We start from the raw sequence: 18,589 nt of genomic DNA, 5'->3' as shown, positions 1-18,589 counted from the left end.
TGCTTACATTAACCCTGGATATGACAGCGATTCTTAGGTAACCTGTTTTGAATCTTAAGTGAATGGGTGCCGTCAGAACGAGAGCTGATAAAAACATCACAATAATCCACATAACTCCAGTCCATTACTTAATGGCTTGTGAAGTGAAAAGCTGTGTGTTTATAATAAACTAATCCACCATACAGATATTTTAACTTTAACCCATCACTTCTAGGCAAAACCCATAACAGTTTGAAGTCAAAAATGTTACACATTTCACAAAATGGATGGATTGAAGTGGTGAAGTGGATTACAGTGATAATTTTTATCATCATTATGAAGGCACCCATTCACACTGCTGATGTAATGCTACATTTCTCCAAACATTGATGGCCTTGGGGTGAGTACATTACAGCTTTTTTGGGTTTTTTTTGCTGTTCCTTTAAAACAAACTATTCTTTTTTTAAACACAATCGGTTACAGTGACAATAAAGGAGTTAAAAGTTCTGCATAATTAGTTATTATCTGCCTTTGCGTGGCTCATCCTTGACATTTCTCAATCCCTACTCTAATGTACTTATCAAGCACATGGTGTTACCGTCTTAGAAAGAATGTATGATATAATCTCCGCTCGTGTCAAGACCTTGTTGACAGTTTTATCTCGTCCTTCTTGAACTGTTCCAGTTTTTTCTCGAGTGAGGCGAGTACGAGTATATTGCATTTGAGAACACATTAAAAACCCCTCTGCGTTATATCAACGTACAGCTAACGAGCAAACAGTGGCTTAAAAATGTTTTTACAAATGTTCCAAACTAAAAACAGCGTATGAATGTGACTGCATACTTTGCTCAAGTTGATTCGTATAGGCTATAGACATTTTGTATATAAATTTACATAGACATGTTTAAGAAATACAAATAAAAACGAGCAATGGTCCAATTTAAAAAGCAACATGTATGCATTTTGCAGATGCTTTCACACAAAACACAAATACCTTATACTTACACAGGTTTTTAGTTTGGACTTGAATAATGTTGGAATATATATGACACTTAATGGCTAATGGAAGCCATGGTATTAAAGCTCATACAGCCTATTTATCTAAAAAATGCACAAATTTAAAGAAAGTCGTTAAAGTACAGGTGTGCCCGCTAGCTTTAATCGTTATACTAAGTCGCCCTCCAGTGGCCAGAAGAGAAAGTACAGAAAAGCTGAAAGGACAGGGCTCTAGGTCAAGTTATAACCTAGAAGTTCCTACAAGAACACTGAAGTATGTTCCTCCCCAAACCTATCAGAAATTAAATTATATATTAGAGTTTCTTTAAGGCGATCCTTTCATATTCTATTGAAAAAAATTCCTAAACATTATTTTTATGGTAATATTATCCACTGATCATATCACTAGTGTAAAGATTATATATATATATATATATATATATATATATATATATATATATATATATATATATATATATATATAATACTCAATTTAAGATAATACTCTGTCATGCTTTCATGCTTATATATATATATATATATATATATATATATATATATATATATATATATATATATATATATATTTTTTTTTTTTTTTATGTAAAAACTAACTGAAATAAGAGGATTAATATATTATATATACATGCATGCGTATGTATAAAGTATTTGTATCAATTCTAAAATATATTGTAAACCCTATTACATGATTGTTACACTATTACATGATATGTAATAGTTTGGGGATGACCCTCTAGAGTAAAAAAAGAAAAAAGACGTGTTTTTCGCATTTGATGGAAAACGGCTGGAAATCGTCAGCAGTGTCTGCGGAAAAATAATCACGTTATTAGTATTTGTATTTCCGGTCAACCTACAATTCCCTCTGACTAGCGACAAAGCATCAGTTGTGGGGCTTTTTTGTTAGAAAACAAAGGCGTAAGCATATGTGGTTTACGGGCACAGGCGCGATGAGTTCATAAGGAGCCGAATTAATCGCGGCTCCGTTATGAAACGCATTTAAAGTGTGATGAGAGAAAGCCTGACCTCCCCCACCCCAGATAAAGATAGAGTTGGCTTGTTGTTAGCTGGCTCGGCTAAACAAACCCTGCTAGCCCGCGCTGATCTTTTTATAGCAGAGAGGGGGAGCCAGAGACTTACAGCAGACCGACAACCAACCTCTCATCCCAACAACAGTCCCCTTATTTTTTCTTCTTTGAAGTTACCCCAAGCTAAGGTAAATATCAAACCCTGTCACAATTTCTCCTAGGGCCGTCTTCGCGTTCCCTTACCACGTTTCGACACATTTCCGTTTGTTTTTTTCTCGACGGAACGGCTCCGAGGAGACGAACGTCGCAACGGCTCGGCTAGTCGTTCTCCTCCGGCGCGCCCCCCTGCGTAGAGTCCGAGGCTTCTGCGGAGCTCGAGGAGGCCTCGCGATACAAACACTGGCGAGCGTTTTTGTGTGGGAGCTCAAACGGATTATATACAGATATCCCACGCTGCTTGTAATGACCAAAAACGTTTCGTCGCGTCACGTACAGTGCGAGGGAGGAAATAGAGGACGGCAAAAAGTGTTTTTATTGTTCGCGAGCGGAGACAGAAAGATGTGCGTAGCCGAACTAGCTTTCGCCAGCGTTTAGCATAGCGGCGGCTATCGTTTAGTAGACCGATCGACCGAACTATTCACAGAAAATCGCATAGAAGATTACTAAATGTGCTATTTAAAAAAGTAAGGGCACGAGCGGCTCGGGTTTCTTGTAGAATTCGCATAGCAGATCAGAGCAATGCTAACTAGCGAGTCCCTGCAAGGAATCTATTAAGTCCCGAGCTAACGCTTTGCTAATAGACGAAATCATTTCTAAGCATCTCTCGATAACCCACGAACGGCTTGAACGCGTGTTATGGTAAATATTTACATTCTCTGGTGTTCATAACTTAGCTGTGTTAGCCATGTTTTGAGTCATTACGGCTGAATAAACGTCAGTGAAACGCTTTGAGGATGAATGGTTCCTCTCTGTGGTGATCGACTTGTCAACACTGTGTTTTTGGTCATTTTGTGTTACCCTGTTTGTACAGATGTGATGCTTTACTCCACTGTATGACCTGCCATATCCTTAAATCGCATTTTGCTTTAACGATTTAGAGAATAATACAGTAAATTGGGCGGATAATTGCATTCAGAACTTAAGCCAACTCAGTCGCTTGCATCTGGTTTTCGGTTTATATATAATAATATATATATATATATATATATATATATATATATATATATATTTTTTTTATTATTATTAGTGGAATTGTTGAAAACGTTCCTGATTGTCGAATTAAAATTTTTAGCCACAAAAGGATTGATTATGAAATATTGTTGTTACAAAACCTGCATGCGAGTGATCAAAAAAGGGTTCATGAATATAAAGTGAAGTATAGGCATTTAAAGGGCCAGTGCAACAGAAGTACCCCGGTTTGCATCGGTAATCTGCACGTCAGAGCTCAGCACCGGACTGTTTACCTTTCGAATACGGTTTCACATGCAAATGAGTCATGAATATTAATGCACTCTAAATACCCGGATGCGGAAACGTATGCAGAATTTTCTTTTGATGCTATAGAAGAGGGGTTTTATAGTTTTTGAAATGCAGTTGTTTAAACAAAAATACACACTGCTTGTCCCCTGAGCAGTGATGTAGTATGTTGCCTTGAATGTGTGTAAAATGTGTTGTTTGATTATGTGAGATCTGCTGCTTTGCATCTGCTCTTTTGTGCTTACTATGCGCTTACCATCTCCCAGCTGTCATTGGTCTCCTGAGAGAGATGGGGTTGGGCTTGCATATCTAATGAGGGGTGTGTCCATGGTCCATCCTCTGTCTGTCCAGAGTGGGTGTGTCCGTCATGCTGTCTTCACTGTAGTAGATGTTATCGGACACACATAATGCTCTTTTACGTGGCAGTTAGAGTATGCAGATATCAATACACCTGTTACAGACATTACGTCTGAGTGAACTAATTCTGCCAGTAACTGTCTTGAAATGAACATATAATTTATGTTGATCCATGTATAACATCGTTGAGACTACGTAAAAAAAATGAACAAAGCTTGTTAGACGTCATCTCAAATCACAAATTCATCCAAACAATTTTTTCCCTCTTAGGATTGAGTGAGATGTGAGGGATGGTCAGCGTATAAATATCTCTGTGGAACTCTTTGTGCGTAAGACTTCTGTGCCCAGCCGTCAGTATGAATGGGGACATGCCACATGTGCCCATCACAACCCTTGCTGGGATCGCTGGTCTCACTGACTGTAAGTACCTTAATCACACTACTCGTAATTCACGTTTTCTGCCCATTTTTCCCATTGGGTTTTTTAAAAAGGTTTTTGTTAAAGCATTATGACTTAAGCTATTAACGAACCCAACGTAATAATAACCTCGTAAAACTTTAGTTGGAGCAAAAAAAAAGAAGAAAATTACAGAAAACAATAAAGTTATGAGACATAAGGGTGTAACTGAGAGAAACTCCAATCATGAAACTTTGCGAATGACAAATGAAAATCAATGGAGAAATACAAAACGACTAATTTTAAAGATATTAATTGTCACAAATTAATTACAATGTATTTTGAGATCATTTTGCTGTATATCTGAAAAGGAAAATCAAAATGTAGTTTGTAGAGATTATTATTTTTTTTAGCTTATGGAGAGACCTGTCTGGTTACATTGATGACTTTGCATAGGTGGTGCCAACTTTTTTTATAAATATAGGTAATATCTAGAGCCCTGCACAAGCCTCAAATTTAGGCCCGAGACGCTCAGGTCCTAGTACAACCTGTGTCCGACAGCTTATCAGAATTACCGGCCCGAGTCTGACCCGAGCCCGTCTTTTTTCCCTCTTCTACCAAAATGTCTTATACTACTGTTTCAGCTATTAAAAGACTTAAGTTTTGCATGTAATGACAAAATGATTATATTTAGCTTTTTTTAATAAGTTAATTTATAAAAAAACGTTTGGAGCATTTTTTTTGTTTGTTAAATATAGGTTTGTGTTTTTTAATGACCAAGCGGCAGACGGTGAGCTGATCATAAACTATGATTGATCGATTTAGCATTCTCAAATCAATTGCCTAAATAAAATCAATAGATATACTACAACAGTTCAAGCATATAAGTATGTTTAAATATTAAACGTGCGATTATAAGAATAAATGTGAGATTTGATGGTTTATGCAGAGAGTGGACGCTAAAGCGCACTCTCCAGAACGTGGAGGCACCGGCGCAATCATTTGCATTTTGTAGTCTTCGCCATCATTTTCTGTGATAAAGGTGAGAGTAATACATTATTCAGAGCTGTAGAGTCTACTTTTATTTGTGTGCACTGACAATATCAATAAAACATGATTTTATAATATAAAGAAAACAACAATGGCGTGCTTTCTACCTTCTCATCTTGAACAGGAGCCCTTCACATTCACAAAAATAAACTTGGAGAAAAATGATAAATATATTTATAGAAAACGTTAAGTTACCATAAGTTTTCATTATAATCTTCTTCCGCAAAAATGCGAAATTCATCTTTGTGACACGGACTCAGAAAACACTCGTTTATTAGTAAATAATTGAATTATCTTTATTATTATTTTCATGGTAATTATTTTTGCTGGGGCTTTTGCGTGCATCCAAACGCAGAACTCTTCAGCCGCTGACGACAGCTCTCTGCTACGGGACACTGAACACAGTTGAGCCGCTCTCGGTCGCGGAGCATGGTCTCGTGTTGTATCCACCAGCTGCAATTTTTTCATCACTAATTGATGGATGTCTAAAATGCAAAAATAAGCAGAAGCCTAAAACAGGCCAGAGGCCCGGCCGCGTCTGAACTATGACGTGAAAATTGGCTCAAAGCCTGGCCCTAGGGTCGTAAAAAAAAAGCTGGGGCCTGAATTGCAGCACCAGTGTGTAAATTTTTCATCTGATCCCAACTGTAAATATTCTCACTTCTCCAAAAAAAAAACAAAGGTATTTGAACAAAATTCAAGTTTTGCCAGTTTGCTATTCGTACCCTCTGCAATATCTCCACCATTAAACAGTGCAGCAAAATGTTGTAGAAACACTTAAAGTGTTTTGATATGTTTAAAACGGTAATATAAAAATATGAAATTGAGTAATATCTGTATTAATGATGTGTAGATTACATAGGAAAGCAGATGTGTCCGGAATATGAATGCAATCCGCTCAATAGTTCAGTGTTTTCCTTAAAATAGTTTTCTGTGGGAAAGCACTTAAAGTAAAAATATACATGATACATCAATAAGGTGTTTACTGAATTTCACCTTTTAATATCTGCGTTTACTACATTACTACTTGATGCAAACTGCACAAAAATAACTGGCTGTCAATGGAAGGAAGCTTAGTTTTGCCCGTGATCCTATAAGAGGGTGACGTCACGTAAAAACTATCAATAGTTCTTACCCTCTTGGTGACAAGGTTAAAGTAGAACTTATGTATTTTCTGGGTACTGGTTTGTCCTTGTTTTTGTTTTTTTTTTTGTGGAGAGAATGAATGATACTTGTTTTGCTTCTGAAATGTATAAATTTTTTTATTATTTTTTTTTATATAAATACCGTATTGTGGGAAGCAAAGCATTATGCATATGAAGTAATTGTTGGTCTTCTGGATGATTACCTTTGGAAAAAGAACAGCGTTCATGTAAAAAAATGTTTTAGCATTTTAAACGGTCACTTGGAAAAGCAAAACAATTTTGCAGATCTTGAGAGGCAGTTTATAATCCAGATGCTGCAGCAAACTATCTTCAGGTTTAGCTGATAAGACATTGCTTTCATGCTGTTTTAGATTTTAGGCTGCGTCAGAAAATCTCTGAGCACACTTTAGGTGGCTGTTTGATTTCTACTCTGGGAGTTCTCGTAATAAAGAACGCTTTGCCTTATCACACTCTGTTTGTGTGTACAGTGTTGAACCAGCTGCCCCTGCCCTCCCCTTTACCGGGCACCACCACTAAGAGCCTGCTTTACAGCGGGCGTGTAACTGAGGAAGTGGGGCGTCTGATGGGCTGCAGGGATGAAACTCTGGTCTCTCAGCTCGCCAATGGCCTCAGCCAGGTCTCCACGGAGCACATGTGAGTTTCTGCTTGCATTACATACACCACTCCTCTACATGCCATATGCCAGCTCTGTGTAAATCAAAGTCTCTGCTCCATAAAATAAGCTTGTCCCCCCCCCCCTAAATTGCATGCTTTCCATTTCCAATCTGTTTTAACGGTTTAATGACACTTTAATACTCCAAGCAGATGCCTAATCAATTGAAAACTTCAATTACTTAATAACTCAAACATTTATTGAAATGAATTTTTTTTAGAAGTTGTGTTCTATTTTTTTATTAAACGGTGTTAATCAGATGGATATGAAAAAAAAGTAATAATGCATAAATCTTTAAGTGTAATTAAATAAAATGTGATACATTTTTTAATTTTTACAAAACCATAAAAATGCCGCACAACAGTGTGAATGTAAACACGGACAACAAATATATTCAATAAATGTTTTAATGGACTATTATTGTTGTCGCTATTTTGAAAATGACATTCTACTTGTATAGTAATGTATTTGTCATAAGTTAAACCGAATGTTTATTTTGATGGGATAGTAAAGATCCTCACAATTTTTTTTTTAAAAGAACAGGTTAAATGCTGATGTCCTTAAATGAGGCGGCAGATGCTTAAAACCACCAAGCATGAAGTATATGTAGTAGACAAAACCGCGGTACTCATTCACACATGCAGAGCTCAATGTTCACAGAAACTATTCTACATTACAATTTAAGTGCATTGCCCTTCTTTCAATTCAGTTTTGCCAAATTCCCTGACAGTCTGGTCTAATAGAGTGAATTCCGTATTTATGACTGGATTCTGCAATTCTAATAGCATTTTCGGAAATCATAGGAACCAGTGTATTCTTTCTGTAGCGTGTGAGTTTGTCAACTCTTTTTTCGCAGAGAGCTGAAGGACAACCTTGGCAGTGATGAGTTGGAGGGAGATGTACCTGTTCTGCTGCAGCTTTTGTTGTCTAGGAACCCCAACATCTTCAGGAATAAGACGGCGCCGAGCACTCCCCAGTATCCTGCCCAGGCGGGTAAGAGTCAATCTGAGCACATTGGGAAACATATACTACTACAAGCTACAAACAAATTGCACTAGGAATAATGCTTATTAATGGGTTGTTAGTTTGCTGTCAGGTTACTAAATGGATAAAAGTAATAAAATATATGCGTCTGCCCGACGAATATTTTGTCTTTCTTATTAGACAGACTTTGTCATTGTTTTTCTCTGATCTTAAAGAAAATAACATTTATGAAACTACAGAGTTAATTTCATTATAATGTGTATGTTATGGAGAAATAATTCTCTTGATTTTGTGTATGTATGCCAGGACAATCAGTGTAGAAAATCAATATTGTTACCACTGCACCATTTATCAGCAAAAACCTCTTTACAAAGTCTGCATTACACTGACAGCATTGCAAAACAGTCCAAGCTGATTTGTGCCAGAACATGTGTGCTGTGAATTTAGAGTATATTTACATAGTACATCAAACTCTATTTAAATGTCTATTCAAAAAGTTTAGTGCCTAAAATAAATAAAGCTTTGTCAACTTTTTGACAACGCACTTTAACATGCAATGATGGATTTTGCACAGAAAATGCATTAAAAATCATTTTAAAAAGGAATATTTAGAGAACACCTTTTCATTTCATATAACTTAAAGTATTAAATATGCAATATCTGTGATTTCATTGCTTACTGCCTGAATTATTGCGTTGTTTTGCTACTTTCCTGTATTGCAACAAAGACGAAGTAAAAGTTTTACCTTGCTCTTTGGAATCTTGCTAGTGTTTAAACCTTCAGTAACCATCAAGTGATATGTTGTTACAGTAGCTTATTTGCCTGCGTTGTTTCTCGTCCAGACTTTTTTCACACTCTTGTATTTCACAGGTATAAGTCAGCAGTCAATGGCGCCACCGTATAAAATCACGCATGGCTCCATGCAGGGAAGCCCAGCCTCTGCCAATTACCAGGCCTCTATGTCCCACAGCCCCTCTGGGTGAGCCTGCTTTCTAATTCAGTTTTTATGTGGAGTAACTTGTCCCATTATATGTGTCACGTTCAGATTGCATTCATTGTATGAAGCTAACCAACAACTGCTGTTATTTACAATTAAAACCACCATGCAGTATAAGGCGTATGATTTAATATATATTTGAATCGGTATTAATCCTTTAATGCTATGCTAAGGAAAACCGTAAATACTTCTGTATGCATTTGCTCTGAGATTGGGTCTCTTATAGCATTTGGAAACACAGTTTGTGCCAATTATTTTTCAAGGCTTGTAAAGAGAAACCTAAAGGGCACTGCGTTGCTATTTAGTAATAACTTTATTATAAATATCTAGAATTTCTTTAGAATCTATAGTAATTGTTATTTGTGGTATTTGTTTCATAATAAATATTAGATTTCAGACAAAATTACAAGTTGATTTGCAAAATTAATGTATTTCATATATTTATATAACACTAAATCAATGATCAGATTTTTTTGCAGCCCTACTAACCAAGGCTGCTTTTCTTTAATCCAAAACAATTTAAAATAACTTTTCTACTTTTCCATTTTTCAATTTAAAATGTAATTCAAATAATTATGAAAATGGTTGATGAATAAATAATTCGTTATTTATTTATTTATTTATTTTTTAAACAAATCGGTGTTGCCAAGTAGATTTAGTGGAAACTCTGACCATGTCCCTTTCTGTTCCTCGTGATAGGCGTTTTGTGCCAGGGCAGTCTGGTTCTGGTGGACGGTTTCTGCCTCAGCAGAACAGCCCAGTGCCCAGCCCTTATGCCCCTCAGAGTCCTGCTACCGGCTACAGACAGTACCCACACCCTCCAGCCTACAGTCAACACCAGCACCTACAGCAAGGTCTGCACCAAGACGCACACATAGGCAGATCTGTACAGAATCTCTTAGATTGATCGAGACCTTTGTTCTCTGGCTTATTTAAATTTCTCTTGTTTTTTTTTTTTTGTTTTTTTCCAGGTTCAGTAGCAAGCCCGATGATTCCAGGAGGCATGAGAAATGTTCACGAGAATAAGGTATTTGAAAGTCTATTCTACACTTAATAGCCGACCAACAGTTCCCAGTTTTTCTGGGAATGAGTATGGAGTTCATGGAGCTCTCAGTCTGTTAAACAAAGTAAATCAACAAATTTACATTAGTTTTTTTATTTTTATTTTTTTTTAGATATTGTACATGTATATTGGCTGTGGGCCATCCTATTCTCTAAGATATTGGCAATAGCCATCAAAACAAAAATTGACATTTTGGTCGACCACTTTTTTCTTTTAAGAAGCTGTCCTTATTGTGTATTTCTCTGAAAACCATTAGGATCAGATGAGGTCGGGTTTTACGTCTCACATACTGCAGTCCTCTCCACCTTACACTCCTCCTTGTGACGGGGCTCAAGAAATGCATCTGGGCTCACCGGACAAGCAGCGTGGTCTGAAGTCCAACGAGGGAGAGCGGGACCCGGCCGATAAGGCTGCGGTGTATGATATTGTGGGCTCGCCAACAAAAGACCCCACCAAGTTGATCCTGAGGCAGTCAAGAGCTAGGCCAGCAGAGGTGGAGCTTGGGGGAATGTACCCCGGTTCGGACCCAGAAGGAGAGCTTGTTGAGGCTCTTGCTGCAATAGAAAGAATGGAAAGTGAAGCTGCCATGGAAACGGACCGTGGTGCTAAAGAGGTGCAGGATAAAGGTATGATGCAGGATGCCAGTAAACATAGTCTCCAAAACAGGGATATGCACCGATATAGAAACTTGAGTGATTAATATAGCATACATACAGATGATTCTTTTTAACAAATAACATTTCTAATATCCCCTTTGTGAGGCATATTCAGGCTAAACACAGTATAGCCAATCACAGTTTGCTTCATTTAGCTTCATGTTTCAGTTAAATATGCAAATCATATTTCAATACATAAGTGAAAGAACAAATAGTTTTCTAGGTTCTTTACTAAAAACCATCCCTCAACTTTCGTGATAAAATGATGAATCAGATCTCTTTCTCTCTGTAGATAAGCCTTTGAAGAAGCGCAAACAGGACTCTCACCCGCAGGAGCCAGGCGCAGCTGGCACAGCTGGTTCAGGCTCTGGGGCTCCAGGTGGAGGAGGAGGGGCTAACGCAGGGCACAGGCTCGCCCCTCAGGAGGCCAGCGCCGCTGGCACCAGCGCCAGCCGCCCAGGCCTGCAAGTGAGCTTGGAGCAAGCAGGCAGAGTGGAGGACGCCTGCATAGGCATACCTATCCCCGCCAGCGAGGCTCAGCGCTGGCCTCAGGAGCCGCAGGAAGGGGTCACTCCGAAGGCCCTCAAACACAAGCACGACCACGCTCCAGAACACCGGCATCAGCCCGATACCCCACGACAGAAGCACAGACCCGAGGGCCGGCACGGCGATGTCAGCGCGCAGCGTGCTGCTCAGTCTGGGAGTAAACCCGCAGAGCTGCTTCCGTACATGCTGGGCGAAAACACCAGTTCGGGTGTGCTTAAAAACTTCACCATTCCAAAAATCAGGAAAGATCTCGGAACAGGAGATATTCCAGAAGGCTGGAAGCAGCCGTGTGTGCGGCTAGAGAGATTGGAACCTGAGGTGGACGTGAAGAAGTCTGTCAAGCCTGTGGTCGTTCTGCAGAAACTCTCCATCGATGAAGTGCAGAGGCTCATGAGGGAGAGAGACTCGCGCGGCTCCAAGTCTGGCAAGAACAGGCTCTCCTCTGGGAGATCTGGGAAAGGTAGGGGAACTCCTTTTATCTTTTGCTGTTTCCAGTTTAAATGACCATTTCCCACTCTGAGAACAAGTTTTTTTGAAGGAACAGACAGGCAGGGAGGTGTGTTTCTTTGCTGCTTGTAAAAGGGTAGTTATGCAAAATGTTTCTTGACTTTTTCAGCTGGCAGTCAGTTATAACTATATTAACTAAATGCTTTTTTTTTTAAAAATGTATTTATTTATTATAAAAGTAATGTTAAATAATTGCTGGCGTGTTATTGATTGAATTATTTTAAACTGTTTTGTACTATTGTCATGAACAGCTTCTGTTTACAATTCTACTTTTCATTTTGAATTTTTTTTTGTATATTTCTGTATAACTTAATTTTCCCCTGTTTATTCCTTTTACTTATTTAATTTCAGTTAGATGCCAAGATATCATTTCTAACTTTCGTTTGTTTGAATTTTTTTTTTTTTTTCAAAATTAATAGTTTATTTCTGATTTCAGATATTCTATACATTATTTTAATTTTTTTATTTTATTTTATTTTATTTTATTATTTTAAGTTTGTTTATTAAAAACAGCAATGGTCACTCAGGATATTACACTATAATGCCAATCCAGTTTTCCACAGTAAAATTTAACATGCTTTTAACATACTCATTTATTCAACATTTCTTTATTTATTTTTATTTTCTGAATTCCTGAATCTAAACAAAAGTTGCTCTTCTTGGATATTGTTGTTATACTGAATCCTTTTACATTGTGATTATAAAAGTATTAATTAATGTATTGTTACGGTTTGACATTCTACTTTTAGTTTTTAATTTGGGTTTTGTTATTCCGACTCTTGTATTCTGCAAGATGTTCTTTGTTTATGTATTTAAGCTTGTTCCGACCATTCATGAGATGTTCTTTATACAGTTGGCATTAGAAAGGAGAGGATTTCAAATCCTGTGTGTGCTGTTGGCAATGCAAGTTGAGCATAAGTTTCTATGCACAGGTGGAATAGACCCGTCAGTGCTGAAGGATCTTCCTCCTGAGCTGCTGGCAGAGATCGAGTCCACCATGCCTCTGTGTGAGCGGGTAAAGATGAACAAACGTAAACGCAGTACTGTCAATGAGAGACCTAAGTACGCGGAGGACAGCTCAGAGGACGAGGGCTTCTGTGAGTAGTAAAACTTTAACTAAATGTTAAATCGACATCGAAATAGTACTGTGTACAGTTCTTCAATAATCCTTGTTTTATTTACTCACTTAACTTCATTTACATTTATGATTTGTTTTCTGCCCAGCGTCTCGTAAACGTCAGAAGAAGGACCGTGATAGAACATGGGAGTTTGAGGAGCGTGACCGAAGGAGTTCAGGAGAGCATCGAAGAGGAAGCTACGACGCACGCAGAGGCTCAGGCAGCCGATATGACGAGTCTGACCAAGATTCACCTCCACCCAGCCTTAGTGACGGTTAGATACAAACTATTGTGCATATGAAACGGATCATTCACCTAAAAATGCTCATTCTGTCATTTACTCAAACTCATGTCATTGCAAACCCATAAGACTTTGTCCCTGTATTCAACGTCCAGGTAACCAAATGTGAAAGACACTGTAAATGATTTAATGTTGACATAATGTTTCTTTTTGAAAAACTGTCCCTTTGAGCATTTAATAATGTAATCAAAGACCTGCTCCAAAACCTAGAATAGCTATAGTGTTGTCTTATTTCAGGTTTTTCAGAAATTTGTTTGAATGGTTTATTAGTGGTTGAGTTATAGATTTTTTTTTCTTTTAGTTGCAAGACGTTTAAAGACGAAAGAGAAGCAGAAGAGGAGGAAAGCGTACGAGCCCAAGTTGACACCTGAAGGTAAATCTTTGCACCTCTTTCTCAATTTTCTCACCCAGCATTTCCTCCATCACAACGATGCTCATTAAATCCCTGTGTTTTTCAACTTTTTCCATAGAAATGATGGACTCCTCCACTTTTAAGCGTTTCTCGTTGAGTATTGACAACATCTTGGAGAATCTTGAGGATGTGGACTTTAATGCCCAAGGTAGGGCAATATATATTTATTTTGTGGATTTTGCCACCCTGTATCATATTTGCTCAGTTTAATCCAAAACTTGTCTAATATTAATTTTATGTTACTGTTTCCAAAACATAGTGTGTCTTTTGCTCTGACACATCACACATTTTCACAAATTATGATTTGAATATGAATATATTATTTTTTAGTAAGCATTTGTTTTTAATCAGTAATTAGTATTTCCTTTTTTTGTGACATTTGCAGGGCTTTATGTGCCAACTTATTCGGTTTTTGACTATTCTGTGTTTTTATTTGTTTGTTCTCAGATGATGATGAGATCCCTCAGGAGCTGTTGTTAGGGAAACAGCAGCTAAATGAATTGGGTAGTGAATCTGCTAAGATAAAAGCCATGGGCATCACCTGCAGGGTAAGAGATGCATTATTGTGTACTACTCCTTTAATGCTATTGTTAAATGCCCCATCATATCTATATGGTAGTCATTTTATGAAGATCATCTGTTTAATAGTAATCGTTTAAGAAAGAAGTCTCCTATACTTACCAAGGCTGCATTGATTTGATCAAACATACAGTAAAAACAGTAATATCAAGTTTTTAATTTGAATATAACGATATAATAACAACAATGTAATGTGAATATTTTGGTGGAATATTTTTTTTCAGGGTGCTTTGAATAGTTTGAAAGTACAACATTTATTTAAAAAATATACATTCTCTATAACCATTTGTAATATTACAAAATAATTGTAGAGTACATAATCCAGAAATCTCAGAGAGCTAAAAAATAAATAAATGTTTTTTTTTTGTAACATACACTCTGGCTGTATACCTCATTCTGTTGTTGTTTTTTTTTTCTTTCTAATGACCAGATTCCCTCTGATAAACTGGTGAAACTGTTGAATATTCTGGAGAAGAACATTCTGGATGGATCCAATCTTTCTACACTTATGAACCATGTAAAAATCACTTTGTTCCTTAATCATGTTGGATTTCGAGTGACGCTTTCACACTTTAAATGATGCCTTTTAGCGCTTTCCTTCAGCCTTGTCTCTCTGGTCTTCGTCAGGATAACGATGGAGAGGACGAGGAGCGTCTCTGGCGGGATCTCATCATGGAGCGTGTGACCAAATCAGCGGATGCGTGTCTGACAGCACTGAACATCATGACATCATTACACATGCCCAAAGCCGTGTACATTGAAGATGTGATAGAAAGAGTTCTGCAGTACACTAAGTTTCACCTGCAGAATACTCTTTACCCACAGTATGATCCGGTCTACAGAATCGACCCTAAAGGAGGTGAGATGCTTCACTTCTGCTGAAGGCCTGTTCACACCAAGTCCGATTTGAGTTCAAATAATGAAATATTTTGCACCAAAAATTATTCACCGTATTTAATGTCTAAAATAAGTTGTTTGACAAATAATAAAAAAAACTTAAAAATTATACAATAAAATATTTTACTGTCAGTTTTTGACCTTTTTAAAAAAAAAATCACTTACTTGCTGCTGAAGATCTTAGTCTGATGGAATTTGCAGAAATGAACTATTTATATTTTAAATGTTTTCATAGATTATTAAAATAATATTTTATACATGAATGAAATTTGTTGTTATTATTATTACATAATTTTTTGTTAGTTGTTTTTTTTGACAAATCTTACGTTGGTATTTACTTCGTTTTGTAAATAATCAGTACATTAAATTTTAATGTCATCTTTTCGTAAATCACATCTTGATGTGGTATGCACCTTTTCAGGCTCCATGCTGAGCTCCAAAGCAAAGCGAGCCAAGTGCTCCACCGCCAAGCAGAGAGTCATCATCATGCTTTATAACAAAGTGTGTGACGTCGTCAGCAACATCTCGGAGCTGCTGGAAATTCAGCTGTTGACCGATACGACAATATTGCAGGTAGGAACTGATCGATGCAGCATATTATTTGTATGCTTCACCGTTTATTTGCCTTTCAAATGTTGCATCATGCTGTGTTTTGATTCTTCTGCAGGTCTCTTCTATGGGCATCACTCCTTTCTTTGTGGAGAATGTCAGTGAGCTGCAGTTGTGTGCCATAAAGCTGGTGACGGCGGTATGTTGTTTTTTTTTTTTAGATCAACTGCACAACCTTGTCCTTTTGGTTTATCATGCATCGAAAGCATTTTTCAACATTGAAATTGTCTCACCAGTCATTAAACTGTTTTGCATGATTTCATAAAAAAATTACTATGAGATTTAGAATTATGAAATATACACTCCTATAAATATAATCAAATTATTTTCAGTATATAAATAACAAAAATATTTAGCCATTTTCGCCCTTCCTTCTGACAGCAATTTTTTTTTTTGGGCAAAATTGTAACAAATTACAAAATATAATTATTACATAAATTAGAATTATTTTAATATAATAAAGTTATTAATTAAAAAATTCTATTCAAACCCCAAATTTAATTTTACTGTTCTTTTTTCCGAAATTACCCATTGTGATTTTTGTCCTAAATACTTATTTTGGCTATTACTTATAATTTTTAGGGTTTTTTTTGGACACATGACATTACTGTTTTTTTACTACTTTCTCTTTCTCTTAGGTGTTTTCTCGTTACGAGAAGCATAGACAATTAATTCTGGAGGAGATCTTCACCTCTTTGGCCAGACTGCCTACCAGCAAACGCAGTCTCAGGAACTTCAGGTATTGATAAGACTGCCTAAATTCAGATAGTTCTGCCTAAGCAGATCTGTGATGAGCACAATTCTCTCTGTGTGTTTAGGTTGAACAGTAGTGATGCTGAGGGTGAGCCAATATACATTCAAATGGTTAGTGCTCTGGTGCTGCAACTAATTCAGTGCGTGGTCCATCTGCCCTCCGAGAAAGACTGTGAAGACGATCACAAAAAGGTACTAGATACCCACCCAACACCAACTGAGCTAGTCTTACATTACTACCGTCGCCGTAAAGTCTGTGGTTGATTGCAGTCTATATTAACAATGACCATTTTTCAGGTTGACGATGATGTGTTCATCACCAACTCGTATGAAACGGCCAGAAGGACGGCTCAGAATTTCCTCTCTGTCTTTCTCAAGAAGTCAGAACATCCCTCCTCTTTTTATTTTTTTTTTCTTAAAGAAGTATGTGTGTTTTGTACTCAATGTGTGTATTCTGTATTGTATCTTCATCTCAGGTGTGGTAGTAAACAGGGTGAGGAAGACTACAGGCCGCTGTTTGAGAATTTTGTGCAGGATCTGCTGTCCACGGTCAACAAACCCGAGTGGCCCGCTTCAGAATTACTGCTAAGCCTGCTGGGAAGATTACTGGTATGAAGAAGCTGTGGCCAGTCACGTTATCTGCAACTTTCCAGACCGTGCTAAACTTAAGAACAAATGCATATTTAGGATAATTAAAATTAGATAAACTATGAAATTAACAAATATATAAAAAAAAATTAAATGTATTTTATGTGCATTTATTATATAAATAATATTTTTCACTATTTATATACATTTTAAATGTTATTTCTGAATATAATGGATAGTTTTTTTTTCTATTTTTAATATATTTAATACACAAAATGAGTGTACGGATAAATAGATTGTAAAACTAAAAATTGCCCATTTTCTAAAAAATATGTGTAATTATAATATGTCCTCTTTGTATATGAATTTTACTTACTTTAGCAATAAGAGTCATTTATTTGTAGAATAATAGTAAATATGCAGTTTGGATAATAAAAGAAAATACAATAAGTGATTGCATTGAAACACGCACAGAGGTTGGTTCTTCTTGAGTGACCCTTGACCCTTCATACTCTGTCCCCAGGTGCACCAGTTCAGTAACAAGCAGACAGAGATGGCACTGCGAGTGGCATCGCTGGACTATCTGGGTACTGTAGCAGCCAGATTGAGGAAAGATGCTGTCACCAGCAGGATGGACCAGAAAGCCATCGACCGCATCATCAGAGAGGCACGTGCACATGTTGACTACATCTAATAACATTACATTACGTACATATCATAAACACTCAGTTGTAAATGTTTTTTCCTCAGTGCTTTTTTTCTATGTGTTTTTAGAGCTCAGAGGGTGACGAGACTCAGCGGCTACAGAAAGCCTTATTGGATTATATGGATGAAAATGCAGAAACAGACCCTGCTCTCGCGGTGAGTCTAGCTCAGATGCTCTTCATGTCCTGTTGCTTTTATGTGGAGATGGTGTCAGCTGTGAGTTTTTCTTTGATCAAGTTTCAAAATATAAAGAGCATCTAAGGTTGCCTGTGGTTAATGTAACATTTTAAATAACAGCACCTTTCTAATAGTGCTAGGCGGTATACTGCTTCATACAGAATGCAGGTGTTTATTTTCCTTATGATAGGAATTTGTAAAAAGCTGCAACACCGGTGTAGGCCGTTTTAAACAACGATGCGGTTTAAAAGGGGGTTTTCAGTGTTGCGCTGTGGTTAGGAACAGCTGTATGTGTTACTAAGCATGAAAGTAATAAAACTGAATCTGTAGAACGTGAACTCAGCCACAAATATCCACCGCTCCCCGCCATCAGATCCCACGTTTCACACACACACTAGCGTTTAGTGGCTTTTTCTTACAATATACATATTGACAAACTTAGACTTTTTTTTTTTTTTTTTTTTTTTTTTTTTAATAAACCTTAGCTATGGTTCAGTTGAAAGACATCACCAGTAATGTCCAATGAGGGCAAGCTTTAACACTTCCACGGTGAAGCGTCATCTTTCTCTGCGTCTGTTC

General features: G+C 37.2%; 1 protein-coding gene across 1 annotated transcript in view; it reads left to right on the top strand.

The window, feature by feature from the left end:
• The first annotated feature begins 2,054 nt into the window (after nucleotides 1-2,054).
• Nucleotides 2,055-18,589, top strand: part of nipbla (NIPBL cohesin loading factor a) — a 29,717-nt gene continuing 13,182 nt past the window's right edge. The window contains exons 1-24 of the mRNA XM_043238448.1: nucleotides 2,055-2,209; nucleotides 4,125-4,274; nucleotides 6,934-7,099; nucleotides 7,975-8,111; nucleotides 8,973-9,081; nucleotides 9,799-9,953; nucleotides 10,071-10,126; nucleotides 10,419-10,788; nucleotides 11,111-11,824; nucleotides 12,804-12,968; nucleotides 13,096-13,263; nucleotides 13,592-13,663; nucleotides 13,761-13,850; nucleotides 14,150-14,250; nucleotides 14,712-14,798; nucleotides 14,909-15,140; nucleotides 15,600-15,751; nucleotides 15,846-15,926; nucleotides 16,426-16,526; nucleotides 16,606-16,732; nucleotides 16,838-16,920; nucleotides 17,017-17,149; nucleotides 17,652-17,795; nucleotides 17,903-17,989. Of these exons, the coding sequence (XP_043094383.1) occupies nucleotides 4,211-4,274; nucleotides 6,934-7,099; nucleotides 7,975-8,111; nucleotides 8,973-9,081; nucleotides 9,799-9,953; nucleotides 10,071-10,126; nucleotides 10,419-10,788; nucleotides 11,111-11,824; nucleotides 12,804-12,968; nucleotides 13,096-13,263; nucleotides 13,592-13,663; nucleotides 13,761-13,850; nucleotides 14,150-14,250; nucleotides 14,712-14,798; nucleotides 14,909-15,140; nucleotides 15,600-15,751; nucleotides 15,846-15,926; nucleotides 16,426-16,526; nucleotides 16,606-16,732; nucleotides 16,838-16,920; nucleotides 17,017-17,149; nucleotides 17,652-17,795; nucleotides 17,903-17,989 (3,594 nt within the window). The 5' untranslated portion in view covers nucleotides 2,055-2,209; nucleotides 4,125-4,210. The remainder of the gene's footprint in view (nucleotides 2,210-4,124; nucleotides 4,275-6,933; nucleotides 7,100-7,974; nucleotides 8,112-8,972; nucleotides 9,082-9,798; nucleotides 9,954-10,070; nucleotides 10,127-10,418; nucleotides 10,789-11,110; nucleotides 11,825-12,803; nucleotides 12,969-13,095; nucleotides 13,264-13,591; nucleotides 13,664-13,760; nucleotides 13,851-14,149; nucleotides 14,251-14,711; nucleotides 14,799-14,908; nucleotides 15,141-15,599; nucleotides 15,752-15,845; nucleotides 15,927-16,425; nucleotides 16,527-16,605; nucleotides 16,733-16,837; nucleotides 16,921-17,016; nucleotides 17,150-17,651; nucleotides 17,796-17,902; nucleotides 17,990-18,589) is intronic.

Source organism: Puntigrus tetrazona, chromosome 5 (assembly GCF_018831695.1).
Source record: "Puntigrus tetrazona isolate hp1 chromosome 5, ASM1883169v1, whole genome shotgun sequence".
In the NCBI taxonomy this organism is placed as follows: Eukaryota; Metazoa; Chordata; class Actinopteri; order Cypriniformes; family Cyprinidae; genus Puntigrus; species Puntigrus tetrazona.
Note: the sequence above shows the minus strand (reverse complement) of the source record. Positions and strands in the feature narration are given on the sequence as shown.